Source organism: Pollicipes pollicipes, unplaced genomic scaffold, assembly GCF_011947565.3.
Source record: "Pollicipes pollicipes isolate AB1234 unplaced genomic scaffold, Ppol_2.1 Scaffold_4881;HRSCAF=5763_pilon_pilon_pilon, whole genome shotgun sequence".
NCBI lineage: Eukaryota > Metazoa > Arthropoda > Thecostraca > Pollicipedomorpha > Pollicipedidae > Pollicipes > Pollicipes pollicipes.
In genome coordinates this window covers 10034002-10052379 of record NW_023596576.1, presented here as the reverse complement: position 1 = coordinate 10052379, position 18378 = coordinate 10034002, and the positions used below count along the sequence as shown (strand labels likewise).

Below are 18378 nucleotides of genomic sequence, written 5' to 3'. Positions count from 1 at the left end.
GTCACCCTCAGACCCGCTGCATCCGCGGGTGTGAGGGTGACGCTTCGCGGATGCGGCGGGACGTCACCCTCAGGCTCGCTGCATCCGCGGGTCCGAGGGTGACGCCTCGCGGATGTGGCGGGTCGTCACCCTCAGACTCGCTGCATCCACTCCGTGAACACTACAGGCGCAGCATATCGAGCTGCTCATGTAACAGCCATCTCAATGTACTCAGGGAATTGCTGGTATACCCGGCAATGCCTGGGTGGTAAACTGATTCATGCTGCAAAGTAACGATTTGGGGAGTTTTGTATGTGTTTCCATATTGGCAAACTGATGGAACCTTTGCTGCTGGCATTTGTACTTCCATTCAATCGTTGGATATGCACAAAAACATTGCCGGCTTATCTGATGACAACTAATTTGAGGAGCAAATCCATGAATACAACCTCTCAGAAACACCACATCGCCGTAAGTTCAATTGAAAAACAGCCCATAGCAAATACTATTGTGTTGCTACCGTATATAATATATAAATACTACTGTACAAATACTCATACAACCTGCGGAAGTCACACATTAGTCCCAGTTAACCCGCAAAGGACCACTGACACGTGATAGGCCACCGTATCATCGGACATCATCGCTTGACCAGCTGACCAATCTGTAGGATCATGTGCCCGGGGGTGCAGCACTACGGCCTGCTACCCAGCTCGCGCACTCCAGGGCTCAGGCACTCCTGCACTACCCTGGAGTCGCCTGGAGTCCCGGCAGCAGACGGGTGGAGCGATAGGTGACCGCGGGCACACACAAAGCAGCGCAGAGATGGGCAAATGCCGGAACTGGGATAGCGACGTTTGTCGGGTCGCTTCCTTTGACCCTACATTCCCAGCAATGTTACAAAGTCCACACATTCCGCTGTCTGCCTCGACACCAGCGGTGAAAACCGACACTCTTCCTTGTTCAGTGGGACCGCTTCAGGGTCACAAAAGGCGCAGTCGCTGATAGCTGCATCCCAACGAACTCCTCTCCACATACAGTCCAGAAGTGGAACGACGGCCGTTTTATCCTCGGGGTACTGGCTTGAATGAGTTCAGTACAACGGCGCTGCTGGCTGGGGCGACACTAGTAGCAGTCAACGGCCCACACACGACAGTGCACCGGGGTCAGTCAGCGGCCGCACGACAGTGCACCGGGGTCAGCGTGGGGTCAGACCGGAAGGCCTGCTCCCCAAACATCTACTGCACGGAGAACATGCGCTCGTGAGTCCTACAATTAGACGCCCTGCTCCCCGAAGCATGGGTGCCAGTATTTAAAATAAGTTGGGGTGGGGTCGCGGGAGGGGGGGGGGGGAGGCTCGGCCGATGAGGCTGACTTAACAAAGGGCAAAACCTGATTTATCTCCGGATTTCGGCCACGTCAATTTGTGTCCCCAATGTCAGGTTTGTTTTGTCTTTGTTTCGGAAAAGTTGTCCAACAAAAGATTGCTTAACGAAATAAGGAGTTCTTAGTTCAAGCCCATATCAAACCGCAGTTTTATGGAAAGCTTAGAATTGGGTGCAGTCACAGGAAAACATCATAGAAATGATCTGATCTGACCAGCGGTAATAGTTCTCGCCTCATCGTCCATGAAAGGTTTTTCGAGGGGAAAATGGAGTTGTATGCATAATGAATCGTCTTAATGACAAGCACGACCCGCGCTTTGACCTGAATTCGAAGTTGATATAAGCAAGCATGGCCTTGCTCCATGGTGTTTCGCCATCAGGCATAACACCGGCTCGTATTCGTCTAAAATAATTGACCTTCAGGTAAAGAGGAAGTGCTGCTTAAACAACTATTTTTGGAAGCAATTGTTTCTTAAGCAATTCAGGCATTTTGAGGCTGTGTCTACGCTAAGATTACATTGCAAAGGCGCATTAGCACCACGCAAAAATTTATTTCACTCTGGAATGCTCCACACAAAATGCGTCAATCTCAATTCCTGACACCGTTGTTGTTATGCAACCAGATGCAACATATACCGCCAAACGATACTGTAAACCCATGGCTGCCCTCATACTGCGGTGGAGTTCGAGCATGACTTCTAAGAAAGCAGTCTTTATGACACTGATGGCGAGATCGGTGTGTCCCGTGAGCGGTGTCGTGCTAAATATCCCTCCTATTCTGTGAGAGCGGATATCGGCGGCACCGAGCAAGATCCGTCGTCATGCAGCACATCCTCGGTTTACGAACAGGGGCACGTAAATGGTAGTCCGTCCTCCGCTTACCAAATGTATGACATGCATGAATATGTATGGTACTAAATGCTGAGTTAAAAATCGAGGTAGACACGTGAAATGAAAAGACCGAGAACACGCCATTGTGTTTAACGTCACAAAAATTTGCGTGCGCCTGTGGTGCGCTTATTCCGGTTTTTACTTTTTGAGCTACGCCCCCGCAATGTTAAAATGCTGTGCACGTCCCTGTTCAACGATACATCAGGTTTTCAACAGAGCCACAGAACGGCGAAACAAGCAATTGTCTTTATGTGAAATTCCTGTTCGCAGGTGTTAATGCGTGAAAACAAGTGAATAGCACCGTACCATCGAGTGGTTTGTGCGGCGTTAGGAAAGCGTAGGCTGGTGGTGCTAATCTAAAGGCCATGTCACTTCGAGCAGCCCTCGAGATCCCAGCTTCTCCAAATGGGACTATGACTCGCCACACATTATGCGCATGGAAGAACGCGGTATATAAGGTCTCTTGTAACTACCGCCCTGGGAATGTAGCAAAACGAAAGAAGCGTTCGTGACCGGTTTGATGAACACCCTGGATGCGAGCGTTTGCGGAGAGCGTTTACACCAATAGGTGAACAATGATAGGTTTTTTACGTCACACTGGAACAAGGTAAAAAACACCACCTTTAAAGCATCAATTTTAGCCACAGGAGGAGACCACGCGGATTTACGGCTGTAAGAACTGCTGCACAGGCGTAAAACATTTCCGAGGCTGAACATACAGACGAGGAGTTGAGAGTTTGATGCTCATGCGCTTAGTTTTTGAGCGAATTGACCTACTTTTGAGGGATGTTGTCCAGTTATGTTGGAAGCATTACTGAGCTGGGGCATCGTAAATTTAAGATAGTAATTCAACCGACTTGCTCGTACTTCAAGGGAGCATTCGGGAAAATATTTCCTTATCGCTAAATGCCTTACGCTATCGGTTACTGATGGCAAACTTATTTCAACTGACGTCACTCATACCGGCTGAGTATATCCAGACCGCAACACTTGATGTGTACCAAGGCCTAATTGGTGGTTTGGTAAGTAGCTCATTGTCGTTGTCATGCCAACTGCCATGCCAATTTTCGACCAGATCAGAGTGAAATCCCCGCGCACAGCCGCAGACTTACGGCGTATGTTTGACTTAAATGGCTTGTATACGCCCAAATCACCCATTCCAGAAATATCATCTGGAGTAAAAAGGAAGCCATAAGCCTAGTGCTATGCTGAGCCAATGACTGTGCAAATCGTGCCCAAAAGCAAATTTTCATTTACCTAAAAACATAAATGCATCAGAAACGATTTCTTGCTGGTTCTCCAATAGCACTTCCGGATGCTATTAATTATTCATAATTGACATGACTAGACGCAATTGTTCCTGGTCTTTCACCAGACCATGTTTTCTTAATTTACCCAGAAAGTGGCACACTCCCTTCAAAGGCTACCTCAGCGCTCCTATTGGTTCTAGCAAAAATACGGCGAAGACAGCCTGTGATTAGCCCCAAATGAGTGAGGAACGCCACAAATTGATCCTCACTACAAGGCGGTCTGTCGCCCGCTTCAGTGACATTCAGGACTCTCCATTGCGCAAAGGACTGATGACGTTCCGATGCCAGGGTGGTTAACAACCCATCTGACCTCTGGCTGACATCGACGCAATCGGAGCATCGTTTTAAACATGTTTAATAAAGAGGTTGCCAGAGAGCTCAAAATAATCGACTCAGACCATTTCGAATGGGAACTCAAACATGATTGGCCTGGCATGGATCCGCCGACAGATGGGGAAGCCATGTTGTGACATGTTTTGCACTGCACTTCTTTTTGGTGATAGCTGCGTCCACCCCAAACCAGAAGTGTTCGCGCTGATCTTCATCCCCACATCCTCTTGGTGAGCGGAGTGCATACAATTAAGTGGTTCCAATCGTTGAGACTCGGAAATGGGGCCTTTTTACTGTCACTGTTTCCACCTCCACTGGTACATTTAAACATATTGTAAATTTTGTCTTCACTCGCATCCCTTGATTTTTCGTAAACTTCATGCGATGAAGGATCATAACTCACTCGATCACATTCCGGAAACGCAGGGTAAATAAAGTTGTTTCCGATTTCCAAAAAGATCACTCTTTTCTTTAAATCATACGTCTTCTAAACTAGAATAGTTTCTTTCCACATAGCGAGACTGATAGAGCTGTCGGTTACTGGCTGAAGCAATCTTTCGCCAGCTGGCTGCACACTGCAGTACTGGTCATCGCAGTTTATCCCCTCTTCTCTGTCAGCGCATGTGCTAGCACCCAGCGTCTCACCAATCCGAGCGAGCGAAGTTCGGCAGTGTGTGCTGACTGACCTGGCCGCTAGTGAATGATCCGCGCTCTCTGACAGCGGCTTACAAACCTGTCAGCCTACAAACCGGGCAGCGTAGTGTACGCGTCCAGCAGATACTTCACGAAGCAAAGCCAGCGACCAACTGTCCTTCACATCCGAGTGAGCTCGCCAGTACACAAATCACGTGCCCAATTCATTTTAATCACGCCCCCTATTGAGCTCATTACTTGGCTATTCTCCTGCGGGGTTTTATAACCTGCCATACTGCAGGTCGGCCTATCGTGTCGTAAAGTCAGGCACGTCCCTTTGTGTTGTGCTCGAGCGGACCGGCACAGCGGACGGCCACCGGCCAACGCACGCGCAATGGCCCCCCAGGGAAAGCTCCCCGGCTACTGGACAATGGTCACTGGCCGCAACAGCTGTTACGCCGAAGTCCCTCCGACACGAGACAGCGGACGCGCACATGCATGTCAGGATATGTCCACCGCTCTGGTTCACACTTGTGTATTGGCTGGGTTATCGATTCAATTCAACACGGTGAAATCTAATAACAGGCCTGACGCATGGTATCTTGCTATTGCAAAGTAATGTTAGAGGCAAGGAGAGCGGAAGTGCCAGCTCTCAGTAGACTGAGAAAGCTTGGAGGCACCACGTATCGCATTCATGTCTGTTTTTCCTTCATTAGGGTGCTTCCGCAACAAATAATCCGGGCACAAAAGTCCCCGTACTGCATTAAACGTGCCGGCAACATAGCAAATATTGACAAAGCTCTCTGGGTCAAGACATCCATAAACAACATTACACGAAGCATAGCATAATACACATCAACTCATCACTGCTCACTCCTCCTCCTCCTTAACATCCTCCTTCTCGTAACCAGACAACTTCGACCTGAGCTCTTTAATTTTGGAATTCTTTTCCATCAGCAGCTTCTTCATGTTTCTATACGCAGCAGTCTGCTGAAACTTGTGATCCAGTTCCTGCAACACGGAAACGCGCAGTTGCGATCGGCATATTATACCGGTGCCATATGCTCGGAGGCTGCAGAAAACCAGGCTCGTAAGGAACAAATCTTAAAAATGCATATCTCCTCAACTAGAGGTATAGGTCTTCCGTTTGTACTAAAACTATTCGTACCATCTAAGTAGGTGGTATCCATTGTGTATTTATTACTATAATCCTATTCCTATGCTCACTTGGTTATGAGCTACTAGCCACATATCTTTCGACAGCCGAAGGCGCAGCTGCGGCTGGTTTCCCCATGATGTGGATCGGCGGGCCCATGACCACCACCCGCCTGTGGTCCGCATCACTACACGGCGTCTAGGCACCGCTGGCCGGCTGCTGCCCATCCTCAGCGCACCATTTCAGCCAGCTCCAGCTGGGAGCGTATCTCCTGCAGCTTGTGCTTAGTGGTGTCCAGCTCGTCGGCCAGCAGCGTCTTGCTGAACTCGGACTGCTGCAGGCTGGCCTCCAGCTCGCGTTGCACGGTGCTAGCCTGGCCCTGGATCTGACGTCAGGGCGGCAGGGAACGGGTCAAGCACGCGGGTCAGGGTACATAGCGTGACGTCAGAGCAACAGGCGCACGGGTCAGGCCCGCGGGTCAGGGTACATGTCGTGACGTCAGGGCGGCAGGCGCGCGGGACAGGCCCGCGGGTCAGGGTACATGGCGTGACGTCAGGGCGGCAGGCGCGCGGGACAGGCCCGCGGGTCAGGGTACATGACGTAACGTCAGGGCGGCAGGCGCGCGGGACAGGCCCGCGGGTCAGGGTACATGTCGTGACGTCAGGGCGGCAGGCGCGCGGGACAGGCCCGCGGGTCAGGGTACATGGCGTGACGTCAGGGCGGCGGGCGCGCGGGTCAGGCACGCGGGTCATGACACATAACACAGCATATGGCGACGAGGACGGTCACAGCCCTTGCAGTGCGCCGCGCGCCGCATGACCCCCAGCAGACGCCATCGTTACACGGGCATCATTGACTTCCGCGTGTGCCGCTGGGCCCATGAGCGCTGGACGTGCTGTGTCGTCGGCTACCTATGGGGCTAGTTTGGCATGCAGCTGGAGGGACCACCGATGCTGAGGGGACCCACGGATCATGGCCTCTAAATCCAGCAGCCAGTAAACAACTCCAGGCTCCGAATGCGCGTGAGTGATTAGGTTGCCGACTTGACAGCGTTCAGCCTTCTACACAGACCAACGTTAAGCAGAGATCAATGTGCAACGATACTTACGAGGTCATATGTGGGAGGACGTATAACGTAACAACTAACTCAGGCTGTATACAGTGCTTACGGAGGAATACAATGCTATTATTGGAGCAATACACTGTATTACTCCAATAACGGAGTAATGCAACGTTTGTCTTTAGTGACATGGAGTCACTCAAAAGGAACCCAGCACACGAGTTATCCAGCACCCGAGAGTGCCAGCCGTGTGAGCGTTCATACTTTAATCCGGCAGCATACCGGCCAATAGAACGCCTCATGTTGCGCGGGACGAGTGCGGCGGCGACGGGTGGGAGAATGGTCGGTTTTCATGCGGCTTCAGACGCTTCAGGCGGTTTGTAGACGGTGTCAAAAACTACGTTGTTAGAGACAGACACCTTCCGTGACCGATACCAATGGGTATACAATGTGTGAAGGGAACTCGCTTTCGTGACAATTTAGCAGGAGGAAGGCTAGTGATGCAGTGTTTGCAAGCTAATTCACAACTAAGATTATGCCACAAAACGTCCTGTTGTGAGTCACGTCATCCTTGGTAATTCCATTTGATGAAGTCGAAGAGTTTTGGGCGATAAGGTTGGACGGTCTTGGCAATGGTGACTACAGCACCGAAAAAACTCACAATTTGGATGAATAACGCTCAAAATTAATAGGGCTTTACGTCTGTGTAATCCTCATAGCTCGACCGCTACCGGAGTCGGCCGCGGAGTTTCGCAATGGGATCGGTTCCGGACAAGGCGGCGCTGGCCACCGTCTGGTCGACTCCTGGTACAGCCACGGGCCGGAGTTTGAAATACGCCAGCGATTTGTAACCGCTACAGTCGCCGACGCTGCGTAGTTGGCTTCCCGTCCTCCCCCGCTCCGGCTGTTGAGATCAAACACCAATCTTTAATAGAGGGTCCCAAAACGGGCAGACCCCTCACGTGCACAGGGTAGCTGTCGTTGGTGTGCACAGGGTAGAAGATGTTGGTGTGCGCTGTGCGCTCGTTGATCCTCAGTGTTGCCTGCGCGATTGTCTGATCTCCCGTAGGTCTATTCCTCACAAGCGTTATTAGACATCAGACACTTTACTTAGCGCAAAATATAACCTGTTTGAAGAATAGTATACACGGGAGCAAAACCGTTGGTCTGCCGTCAGGGCCACCAACATACCTGCATATTTTCACTATGGAGGCATATTGGTCTCAATCATGTACCCACTCGTCCTTTCACCTTTGCAGCTCTTTATGATTTTATGGGACCAAATAAAAAACGTGAATCAAGCAGCTGGTACACAATGACGAAACAAAACGCTTCTGGAATAAAGTTCATCGGCTATTTTGACAGGCCTCACGACAAACGATGGGTTTCTCCCTGGCCATCCTCTGGGTATGTATTTCAGGATTAAATGCTTGAGAAGTGCAGCGGAACCAAATTAAGAACCAGTCGAATAAGCGCTAACGTGAAAGGGCTCGTTCCTACGCATTAGTTTGTTTCCTGTCGCCTTGACGTCAGCTCGGCGACATTTTGACCAGGTTTCGATCATCGTCTTTCACTTTTTACGATCTGAGACTTTTTCTAAGGAAATCGGAGATGGTGGTCAAATCGTGGCGATTTTTCAACGTCGAGGGACACAAACCGCACCATGAAGCATTATACGTGCCAATGCCTATAGTTGATACCATAAAGGTTTAGAAAATGACGTTTCTAAAAGCTGTGAAGCGTGTTAACCTAAGGCGGGTACTTGCAAAGAGGGCATCTTAAAAGCGTGGCGGCCCACTGGGCCAGGCTGTTCGCGCTGAAAATTTTTCACAGCTGAAGCAAGCCTCAATCCGTGATTGTTGAGGTGATGATGGTGATCGGGAAGGCCTCGCTCGTGGTTAGGTGTTCGCTCGTAGTAAGAATGTTAAGAGTACTGGTGTTATATGCGGCCCATTCGGAGCTGCGGCGCACCTGTTCCAGCTGCTCCTTGGAGACGTTGTCCTTGGAGGAGCGCAGGAACTCCAGCTCCGACCGCAGCTTGCCGAGCTCCGAGTTCAGCTCTCCCTTCTCGGAGGCCAGCTCTGACGCCTGCAACAGCAGCGGCTGCCGTCAGTCTCCCTTCTCAGAGGCCAGTCAGTCTACGGTCTCGGAGGCCAGCTCTGACGCCTGCAACAGCAGCGGCTGCTGTCAGTCTCCCTTCTCAGAGGCCAGTCAGTCTACGGTCTCGGAGGCCAGCTCTGGCGCCTGCGACAGCACTGGCCGCCGTCAGTCTCCCTTCTCAGAGGCCAACTCCGGCGCCTGCAACAGCACCAGCCGCCGTCAGTCTCCCTTCTCAGAGGCCGTCTCTGACGCCTACAACAGCAGCAACCGCCGTCAGTCTCCCTTCTCAGAGGCCAGCTCTGACGCCTACAACAGCAGCGACCGCCGTCAGTCTCCCTTCTCAGAGGCCAGCTCTGACGCCTGCAACAGCAGCGACCGCCGTCAGTCTCCCTTCTCAGAGGCCAGTTAGTCTCCCTTCTCGGACGCCAGCTCTGACGCCTGCAACAGCAGCGCCTGCCATCAGTCTCCCGACGTCGACCGATGGCATGCAATACCAATGCATGTCAGCGGTCTGCTTACGCCTCTGCATCGCCTCAAGACAAAACCGATAGCCGTCGCCGGCTGGCCTCTGTCATGCACAAATACCTTTCTGATCAAACCTCGAGTGAATTAGGAGGAACGAGCTACAAGGGGAAAGAGCAAGGTTAGTCAAAGAAGCGAAGCAGATTCGTTACAAATAGCAAAAATATCATTTTTCAAAATTCAACGATAGACGGAATACAAGCGAAACAGGAATGACATGGTTTGTGGTTCCAACTGACATGCGAATGAAAGGATCGTTCTTCAGACAATGTAATAGTTGGACCGGAACATAAAAATGTGAAAATCTAGTACTTTTAGCTGGCAACTTATTTGATGCGACCGGTTAAAATCACCTTTGTCTGCCTGTCTTTGTTTTAAGTGTTAAGTCTACAATTCCAGATTTCTTCAGCGCACATTTGCCAATCTTGTTGCCAACAGCTAATCATACATTTCTTTGGATCCGAGGAAATGGATTCAATGGCTTGGATATTGCGTTGGAGTTTCAGATCTTCCAAAATGTACATAAGATCCGCCATAAAACATAAAAAACTTCGGTCGCCCAAGTACGATTTGAAAATCTCGAACAGCCTAATATTATTGTCATGGTGTCGTTCCGGGTCCTTAACAGATAATTCCACCGTATATGATCGACGGGCCTTCCGTGGCTCATGATCCAATTCCAAACTTGTAAAAACATCACCTAGGGTTCAAAACCGATTCCAACATTTCGCTGACAACATGACGTTTTTTTAAAGTGAAGCCTGCTCAACCAAAAAAAGCATGTTTCCTCTGTCATATCCAGATAGAATATCCAAATCAGGCCATGGTATATTCAATGAGCTCTAAACGATTTTCCAGAACTGTGTCTCTTAAAACTCTGAGGTGCGATCATTTAGTAACACATACGAAATTCAGTTTTGTTGGGGCATTTACCGAGAACCAGAAAATTAAGTGTATTTTTGTAAGCGCTCAGTTTTTAGCTTTGACAAAAAGTGGACTGAAGGTGGGTTTCATCATTAAGGCTCGAGCCATGTCTGCAGCAAAGGACCGTTGCGCCATGCTTGGTACTTGTAGGCCTTTGCTCTCACCGCCTTACTGTTGTTACACATTCGCATGAAGTTATATACCTATATATATATATATATATATATATATATATAGATATAGATATAGATATAGATATACATAGATATATATATATATATACATATATATATATATATATATATATAGGTATATAAACTCAATATATATATCTTATATATAACTTACATATCAAACTTATATATATATATATATATATATATATATATATATATATATATATATATATACTGTCTATCATGTCACTACAGGCTCAGGACATCAACGTAATTTTAAGTATCAAGTATGTCTCTGGTTGCGGTTCATGAGTTAACAGCAAAACGCGATCTCCTTGCAGCAGCCCGTGTTTAATGAGCTGTGTCATCGCTCGAAAAGCCAACGACACCCAGGGATCTGAAAAGGTGATGAGGTGCATGCGAGGCATCAGTATACACCTGGGAGGATATCATGCATCATATGAAGACGTCACATGATAGTGAGCCCAGACACCAGACTTGCGTAAGCCACTCGACATCGGGTTGGAATTATTCAAACACAGTTCATTACTACGTACATTAATCTGCAGCAAAGTATCGCGCTAAAGGAATAACTGTACCGGGGGTGTAGTTCTTTTCCACAATTCCCTCGCTTTCCGACAGGCTTTCTACTGCCATCAATACACGGTCGACCGGACGTGCGTCGATGAGTCGTGTGCCCAACATGTCCTCGTCATCGGGCTATCACCAGGGTCACCAGTGGCGGAACAGTTCAAACTGTGCATTATGGAGGAGAAAGCAGTCGTTCTCATGAAGCTCAGGCGAACAAATCATTGGCTAGAGTGCCACGGAACGGAGTCTTTGCCGAGCTTGCATTGCTACGCTGGCACTGACACGTGTACTGAAATGGTCGGAAATGCTGGATATCTTTACCGGAGCCAACATTCCGCTGAATCTTTAACGTCCCATACGAGGTCATAGTACGACCACACGTAGCTTCCTAGCCTTATCGATCGAAACACGAAGCATTCAGTGGGAACTGAACCCACAGGATGGAGCATCTTGAGCCCACGTCATCTGTTATTCACTTTGAGACGAGACCGGCAAGTACCTGGCCATGCCACACGTATACATAGGTCATAGCCCGCTCAGAATACGAACTGACTTAGGGATTATGACGATTCGAGACTTGGACCTACGTAAATCCATGCATTTCACGAATGAACCTGACTTATCTTGACTCAGAATCAGACTCAGACTACCACTAAACCATTAACCAGGAACAACTCAGCTCATTATTCGGCACCATGTCTATCCTACGAAATTTGCCCAGAGTAAATGCCTTCAACTCCCACTTTCATCATAAACTTGCTTTTTTAAACTCGGAACTTGAACCTACATAAATCGACGCGTTTCACGAAGCAATCTGATTTATCTTGACTCAGAGTCAAGACCCATATTAATTATAGTTATTGCATTTATACAGCCGTTATTCAGTCATTCCACTTATAAACTTTGACCATCGTGGCATCCATGGCAAGACGTAGCCTAATGAAGTAAAACCAACGTTGAAACCAAATGATTCACGCCCGCGCTCTGGCCCAAGTTCCCGTGAATCAGACTCAGCCTCGAACTCGTTTACGAAGCCGTTACATGAGAACTTGGTGTAGTACTTGAAGCCAAGGTCTCAGGATTCGGAGTTCAGATTCATACTGAGGATATATGAAAAGAGTGAACAAGTGTCTCGAAATGCCGTCAAAGACGCAAAAGCCGTCAAGCTATTGAACTCAGCCACTTGCCTGCCCTCGGGCCAACGACATGGTGTTTTCATAGTTTGGGAGACCAATCGATAAGCTCCTGCTCTGCTCACAATTTATAAATGGGCATTGGTCCATGCATCAAAACAAAATGACGTCGACCAACAGACTGTGCCCAGGACTGCCTGAATAACGCGACTAAGCCGTTTGTGTCGAGCCAGACAGCCGCTGGCGTACTGTGTACCGCGCACACAAGCCCCGGCTCACCTGAGCTTCGATGCTCTGGATGCGCTCGATGAGCTTGCCCTTCTCGTCGCCGAGCTTGAGCAGCTCATTCAACGCCTTGTCGTCGTTGAGCGGCGCCAGACAGACCTTACCGCGGGGCTTGCCGGCCAGCTCGTCCTCCTCGAACGTCTTCACCAGGTCGATCAGCTCCCTGCCGGCAACAGGACAGGTCACGGCGTCTGGCAAACCAGCCACCAACGGGGAAACCCTCGGACCTGTCCATGTGAAAACGGCACGTGTTGACAGTGTGCGAATTGGATTCATTTCCTTCAGCGTCCCGTTCCAAACCGTGGAACCGTGCGCCTGTTCTGGGCCTCTTCTTCTGGTTCTGTTCCGAGTCTACACTACGGCTCGGTACGACAAGCATTCCCTCCAAAATCCTCTGTCGCGGGACATGGGTTCACAGCGTTAAGGATGCGAGTAGTTAAGGGGTCTGGCTACGGTAATTGCGAAGACTGAAATTGAGCAATGTCGCAATCCGCCTAAGAAGCGCAAAAAGAGGACGGTCAGATCTCGTTAACAAGCTCCCATAGCATAACATATACCAATTACGTTAGAAGTTTTCGATGTCGCGTCCTTTTGGACGGCTGGGATAACTGTATTCCTTTTTCAACTTAAGATAAAATTGGAGGAGATGGAAAAGTTGTGAAATTGATTTTGAGACCCAGTAATCTGCATGTCATGCTTACTCCTCTTCTATCCCAAACATGAAACACACCTTTTCCGAAGCCAAGATACATCCATTATGCACCTCTAGTCAGGCAGCAAATGACCCCACTCATGCTACACAATTCAAAATCGCCAAAATTCATCATTGTATGGGTCACGAACATTTATATTTACATGGCGTCTGCCATTTGGACTGTATATAAAAATGGCAGTCGCCATGTTAGCCTTTCGTCTTTGCGGCGGCAGCCCTGGTCATCCCAAATCATCTCAGACTAGGATCTCAATGTGAGTAAGTCATGACAGTCGAACATCAGTTATATAGGAGTGACATTTTGGACCCAAAAAAGCACCATGAAGATCAGCACTCGGCGCCGGGAGCACCCGACAGCACACTGATAACCCGCACGCAGGGCGACCGCGTCTGGCGGCACACCACCGCCAGCTGGCTGGACGGCGTTCCCTCTCACTTGTCCTCCAGCTGTTCCACGTGTGAGTCGAGCCGCAGGTGCCACTTCTGCGCCTGCACGAACACCTGGCGCAGCAGCAGGAGCGCCGTGTGATCGGCGTTGACCAGCTCGGCGCTGACTTCATCATGCACCTCCGTACTGAGCCGGGTGAGCAGCTCCTCCACCTCGTCCCTGGTGTATGTCGTCTCGGAGAGCCTGCCGGACACAACACACCGGGTCAGCAGCTCTTCCGCCTCATCGCCGTTATACGTTGTTTCGGAGAGCCTGCCGGACACAACACACCGGGCCAGCAGCTCTTCCGCCTCGTCACCGTTATACGTTGTCTCGGAGAGCCTGCCGGACACAACACACCGGGTCAGCAGCTCCTCCACCTCGTCCCTGGTGTATGTCGTCTCGGAGAGCCTGCCAGACACGACACACCGGGTCAGCAGCTCTTCCGCCTAGTCACCGTTATACGTTGTCCCGGAGAGCCTGTCGGACAGAACACACCAGGTCAGCAGCTCCTCCAATTTGTCCCTGGTGTATGTTGTCTCGGAGAGCCCGTCGGACACAACACACGGGGTCAGCAGCTCCTCCACCTCGTCCCTGGTGTATGTCGTCTCGGAGAGCCTGCCGGACACAACACACCGGGTCAGCAGCTCTTCCGCCTAGTCACCGTTATACGTTGTCTCAGAGAGCCTGCCGGACACAACACACCGGGTCAGCAGTTCTTCCGCCTCGTCACCGTTATGCGTTGTCTCGGAGAGCCTGCCGGACACAACACACCGGGTCAGCAGCTCCTCCACGTCGTCCCTGGTGTATGTCGTCTCGGAGAGCCTGCCAGACACGACACACCGGGTCAGCAGCTCTTCCGCCTAGTCACCGTTATACGTTGTCCCGGAGAGCCTGTCGGACAGAACACACCAGGTCAGCAGCTCCTCCAATTTGTCCCTGGTGTATGTTGTCTCGGAGAGCCCGTCGGACACAACACACGGGGTCAGCAGCTTCAAGCTAACTAAACACGAACAAGCCTGGTGGGGGCTGGTGAGTATTTCTTAAGAAGATTTGAGCAATCAAAAAACTGTTCACAAGGTTATTATTTCAGAACGCAGTAGCCTGTTGTGTTTTCAATGAGCACCATTGGAGCCAAAAATGTGCGACCATTGCTGGACCTGTACTTTGAGATCCAGGGTTTCCAGATATGAGGAAGTTGATTTTTTTTGGTCCAAGCTATGTATTAACGTCGTAGGCTTAGACTGTCGTCTGAACGTCCCAAGATTTGCTCCATCCCTATACGGAATAACACTGCGACTTCTGTGAGAGTTCCAGGTCGTAACACAGTACCGCTACTCCATGTTAAATATTGATACATGTTAATTTCACGCTAGACAACTCCACAAACAATACATTGAATAAATATTACGCTCCGAAAAGAGCAAACCCTGGCAACAATAATCCTTGTGTGGGCCACGCCAGTTTGCAGGTTTCTACACATGTAACGAAACATACTTCCTGGGTGGGGTTAACTCCTCCCTTTCCGTTTGATTCTCTACTGACCATGCTGTTTTCGTGGCTTCCTGCTGTGGGCTGTGCACGTCAATGCGCAGTGCTACCCTCACACAACACAACAACGCAACAACACAAAACGGGTAGCCTTTGGACAACTTTGAAGCCCAGGTTCTCTGAGGCGGGCGGCGTGCGGCCGTCGCTGTGGCAGTGGGGCCTGCCGCGGTCGGCTGGCAGCCGCCGCCTTGCTCACCGCGCGAACATGCAGTCCTCGAAGGCGACGTCGACGGTGCGCAGCCGCTTGTCGCGCTGGTGGCGCGCGAAGCGCATGTAGCGCACCAGCTGCGCCTGGTGATGCTCGTTCAGGCCCAGCTCGTCCGGCGCCGCCTGCCGACGGACCGGCAGATGGTTCTCAGTAGGCCGGCGCCGAGCCCAGCTGCTCATCCAGTGAGGAACTCCGTTTCGGGATTGTGAATGCGCAACGTCAATTGCCACAGGCCCTCGTGCTTGAACGTTGCGATAACTAGGTGACTGTCTAAACACTTGAACTATTCGTGTGCCGCGTAGTGTTCGTGGAGCGTTATTGGGCTCATTCGTTTTAGTCAATGAGTGTTGTAGTGAGCCAGCGAGATCCCTGCTTCCTACTCAGTCATTGATTCAACCTGAGCGCCTAGTTCCTGATACCCACAGAGGGATATATATATATATATATATATATAAATATGTATATATATATATATATATGCATACATATGCATGTATATATATATCTATATATATATATATATATATATATATATATATATATATATATATATACATCTCTCTCTCCCTTTCTAAATGTCGGACGACAGGTCATCATGCTACGACGGGAGTCATGAAATCTCGAAAGTAAAAGGAGACAAGAAACAACCCAGACTCTCGACAGCACACCGGTGATTCAATGATACGTATAGGTCGAAACACTTGCTAACTCTCAAGAACGAACAGGCTTGATATACCTCCCCAGCAGGAAGCGGCCAAGATTTGCCAATTGCCTTCGACTTTCTTGGAAGTTTGATGAGACGACACGTCGACCGAACTTACCATGTTAGATGCCGATACCACCAATTGAGACGCGATCAATTCCTTCTCCTCTTAGCCCCGCAACACAAAACGCGGGCCGCCCCGTGACACCCAACCCCGACGCGTGCCTCACACCACAGCAGTCGGCGAGCCTGGTTTGTTTGTGTCCGTTGCCGTGGCAACGCCCCGCCGGACTGCGCCACACGGCCGGGCGGCGCCTGAGGGCCGGGTTCCCAGTGGCAGTGCGCCCGCTCCAGCCCGAGTATGTCGATACCGGCGAAGGCTGATTCGGTACGTAAAAAGAGACCGAGAGTAATCTCAGGTATTGGTTTCGTGAGCTAGCACACACACGGAGGCGTGATGGACTGATGAAGTTCATCTTGTTGGTAGGTTTGAGGACGAATCAGCGTCTGCGGTGGAGAGGACATGCAAAACGAGCAGTGGTCAGCGGCCCACAGACCGAGAGTAATCTCAGGTATTGGTTTCGTGAGCTAGCACACACACGGAGGCGTGATGGACTGATGAAGTTCATCTTGTTGGTAGGTTTGAGGACGAATCAGCGTTTGCGGTGGAGAGGACATGCAAAACGAGCAGCGGTCAGCGGCCCACTGACAGTGTAAATGTTCATCTAAACATCCCCATTGTAGTAACTGGAATGCAATACAGCTGACGTACCTCCTCCAGACAAACACGAGACATGTTTTTATATTTATTGACCATGTGATAACGCATTTTCCAGGACTAGCGCAGCTTGTGGACGGATATGGTGTCATTATCACAGCAGTCATGACTAGACGGAATCCTGATATCAGATCACATGCTTCGTGCAAAAACAACAGCGGCACAACCATTGAGTGACACGGCAATTTGTCATCAGATAGCCGCACGACTAGATTTGCGTCTTATACGATGCGAAGTAAAACAAGACACGCAAAAATAGACACGCATAATAAAACAAATATGGATAAATATCACGTAAACAGATCCAGTAACAAAACGCAGGCAACTTTCAGTTGGACTCAACCGCAACGGCACGCTTTGGACGAGCGCACCGCATGACACAAGCCAGAATGATGGCGTTCCTCAACCGTCAGGGCGCGGGGCGCGTGTGGACCTTTCGGACGGCAGGGCGCTCAGAAACCGGCGTGAAGTGCCTGCTGGCATGTCAGCGGCACTGATGAGCGTGGCGCACCACACCAGGGTCACGTTTACCATATAGGCCAGACGGTAATAACAAGGGCGAAGCGGGCCCGTGCTAATGTGCTTGAAAGGCTGGCGGATTCACTTCGGCATGTTGGACAGCGCTCGCGGGCATCTCAAATCCGCGCTACGATTCACTTCGAGGAAATGAAATCAACACAAACAGGCCGCAAACATCTTGCCGAATTTATCGAACCAGATCACAGGCGTTCCCGGGACGGGGACCCGCACCAGGAGCGCGCACAATCGTGCACGACAGTGCAGCAGGTGCGCAGCGTAGCGGCCGCCATGCCGATCAGGACTGGGGGCCGGTGCCGGCGGGCGGCACCAGAATGGCCGACCTGTGGCCATCTGATCGATGATGACTCGGCCGGACCCGCTGGGACTCGTCCGATGATCCGACGCCCGGACCGGCACCGCGGCCGCCTGGCCAGCCGAGCCCGGGGCCCGAGCCGGTCAGCCGGGGCTTATCCGAACCCCCCGGAGATCCGGCGGGAGCGACAGACGTCTGGCCAGCCGAGCCCGGGACCCGGGCCGGTCAGCTGGGACCTATCCCAACCCCCCGGAGATCCGGCGGGAGCGACAGACGTCTGGCCAGTGGACCCGGTCAGGTCGGCAGGCGCCTATTCGGCCGAGCCCGTGACCTGGTGCGGGTCGGTCGGCTTGCGGCAGAACGGGCAGTAGCCCTTCTGCAGCGACTGCAGCTCGTAGTCGTCCGTGTGGAATAGCTGGGGACGGCGGGCGAGCGTCAGCAGGCGGGCGCCACACCACCGCCGGACACGGGAGGCAACAGCCACCGACAGCCACGGCTGGACGCGGCAGCCAGAGCACGAGCCAAGCGCATGTTCAGTGGCGGCCGGGCCCACTTACAGACGCCGGCGTGGATTAGAAACGCCGACACTCGACCGGACGGGCAGCAAAGCACACATCGCAGAGACTCCACTCAGCGAAGCGCTTCGCTAGGTCGAACAGGGAACGACCGATCAGATGAGACATGATGGTAGC

General features: G+C 50.9%; 2 protein-coding genes and 1 long non-coding RNA gene across 4 annotated transcripts in view; all 3 read right to left on the bottom strand.

Moving 5' to 3' along the window:
• Positions 1 to 5398: 5398 nt before the first annotated feature.
• On the bottom strand, positions 5399 to 13861 carry LOC119099796 (leucine zipper transcription factor-like protein 1). Its single transcript, XM_037222876.1, has 6 exons — positions 13857 to 13861; positions 13624 to 13794; positions 12470 to 12638; positions 8716 to 8832; positions 5923 to 6069; positions 5399 to 5539 (listed from the first exon to the last, which is right to left on the bottom strand). The coding sequence occupies exons 1-6, from the start codon at positions 13859 to 13861 to the stop codon at positions 5399 to 5401; spliced, it is 750 nt and encodes a 249-aa protein (XP_037078771.1).
• A 112-nt stretch (positions 13862 to 13973) lies between these two features.
• LOC119099986 (uncharacterized) lies at positions 13974 to 16307 on the bottom strand. Of its 2 annotated transcripts, none has more exons than XR_005094449.1 (3): positions 16195 to 16307; positions 15362 to 15495; positions 13974 to 14025 (listed from the first exon to the last, which is right to left on the bottom strand). It is a non-coding gene; the product is annotated as an uncharacterized LOC119099986 (long non-coding RNA). The 2 variants fall into 2 exon arrangements; XR_005094448.1 differs by lacking the exon at positions 13974 to 14025 and adding an exon at positions 14411 to 14439.
• Positions 16308 to 16893: 586 nt separating this feature from the next.
• Positions 16894 to 18378, bottom strand: part of LOC119101381 (intraflagellar transport protein 122 homolog) — a 28727-nt gene continuing 27242 nt past the window's right edge. Inside the window, exon 27 of the mRNA XM_037224716.1 lies at positions 16894 to 18101. Coding sequence (XP_037080611.1) covers positions 17997 to 18101 — 105 coding nt within the window. The 3' untranslated portion in view covers positions 16894 to 17996. The remainder of the gene's footprint in view (positions 18102 to 18378) is intronic.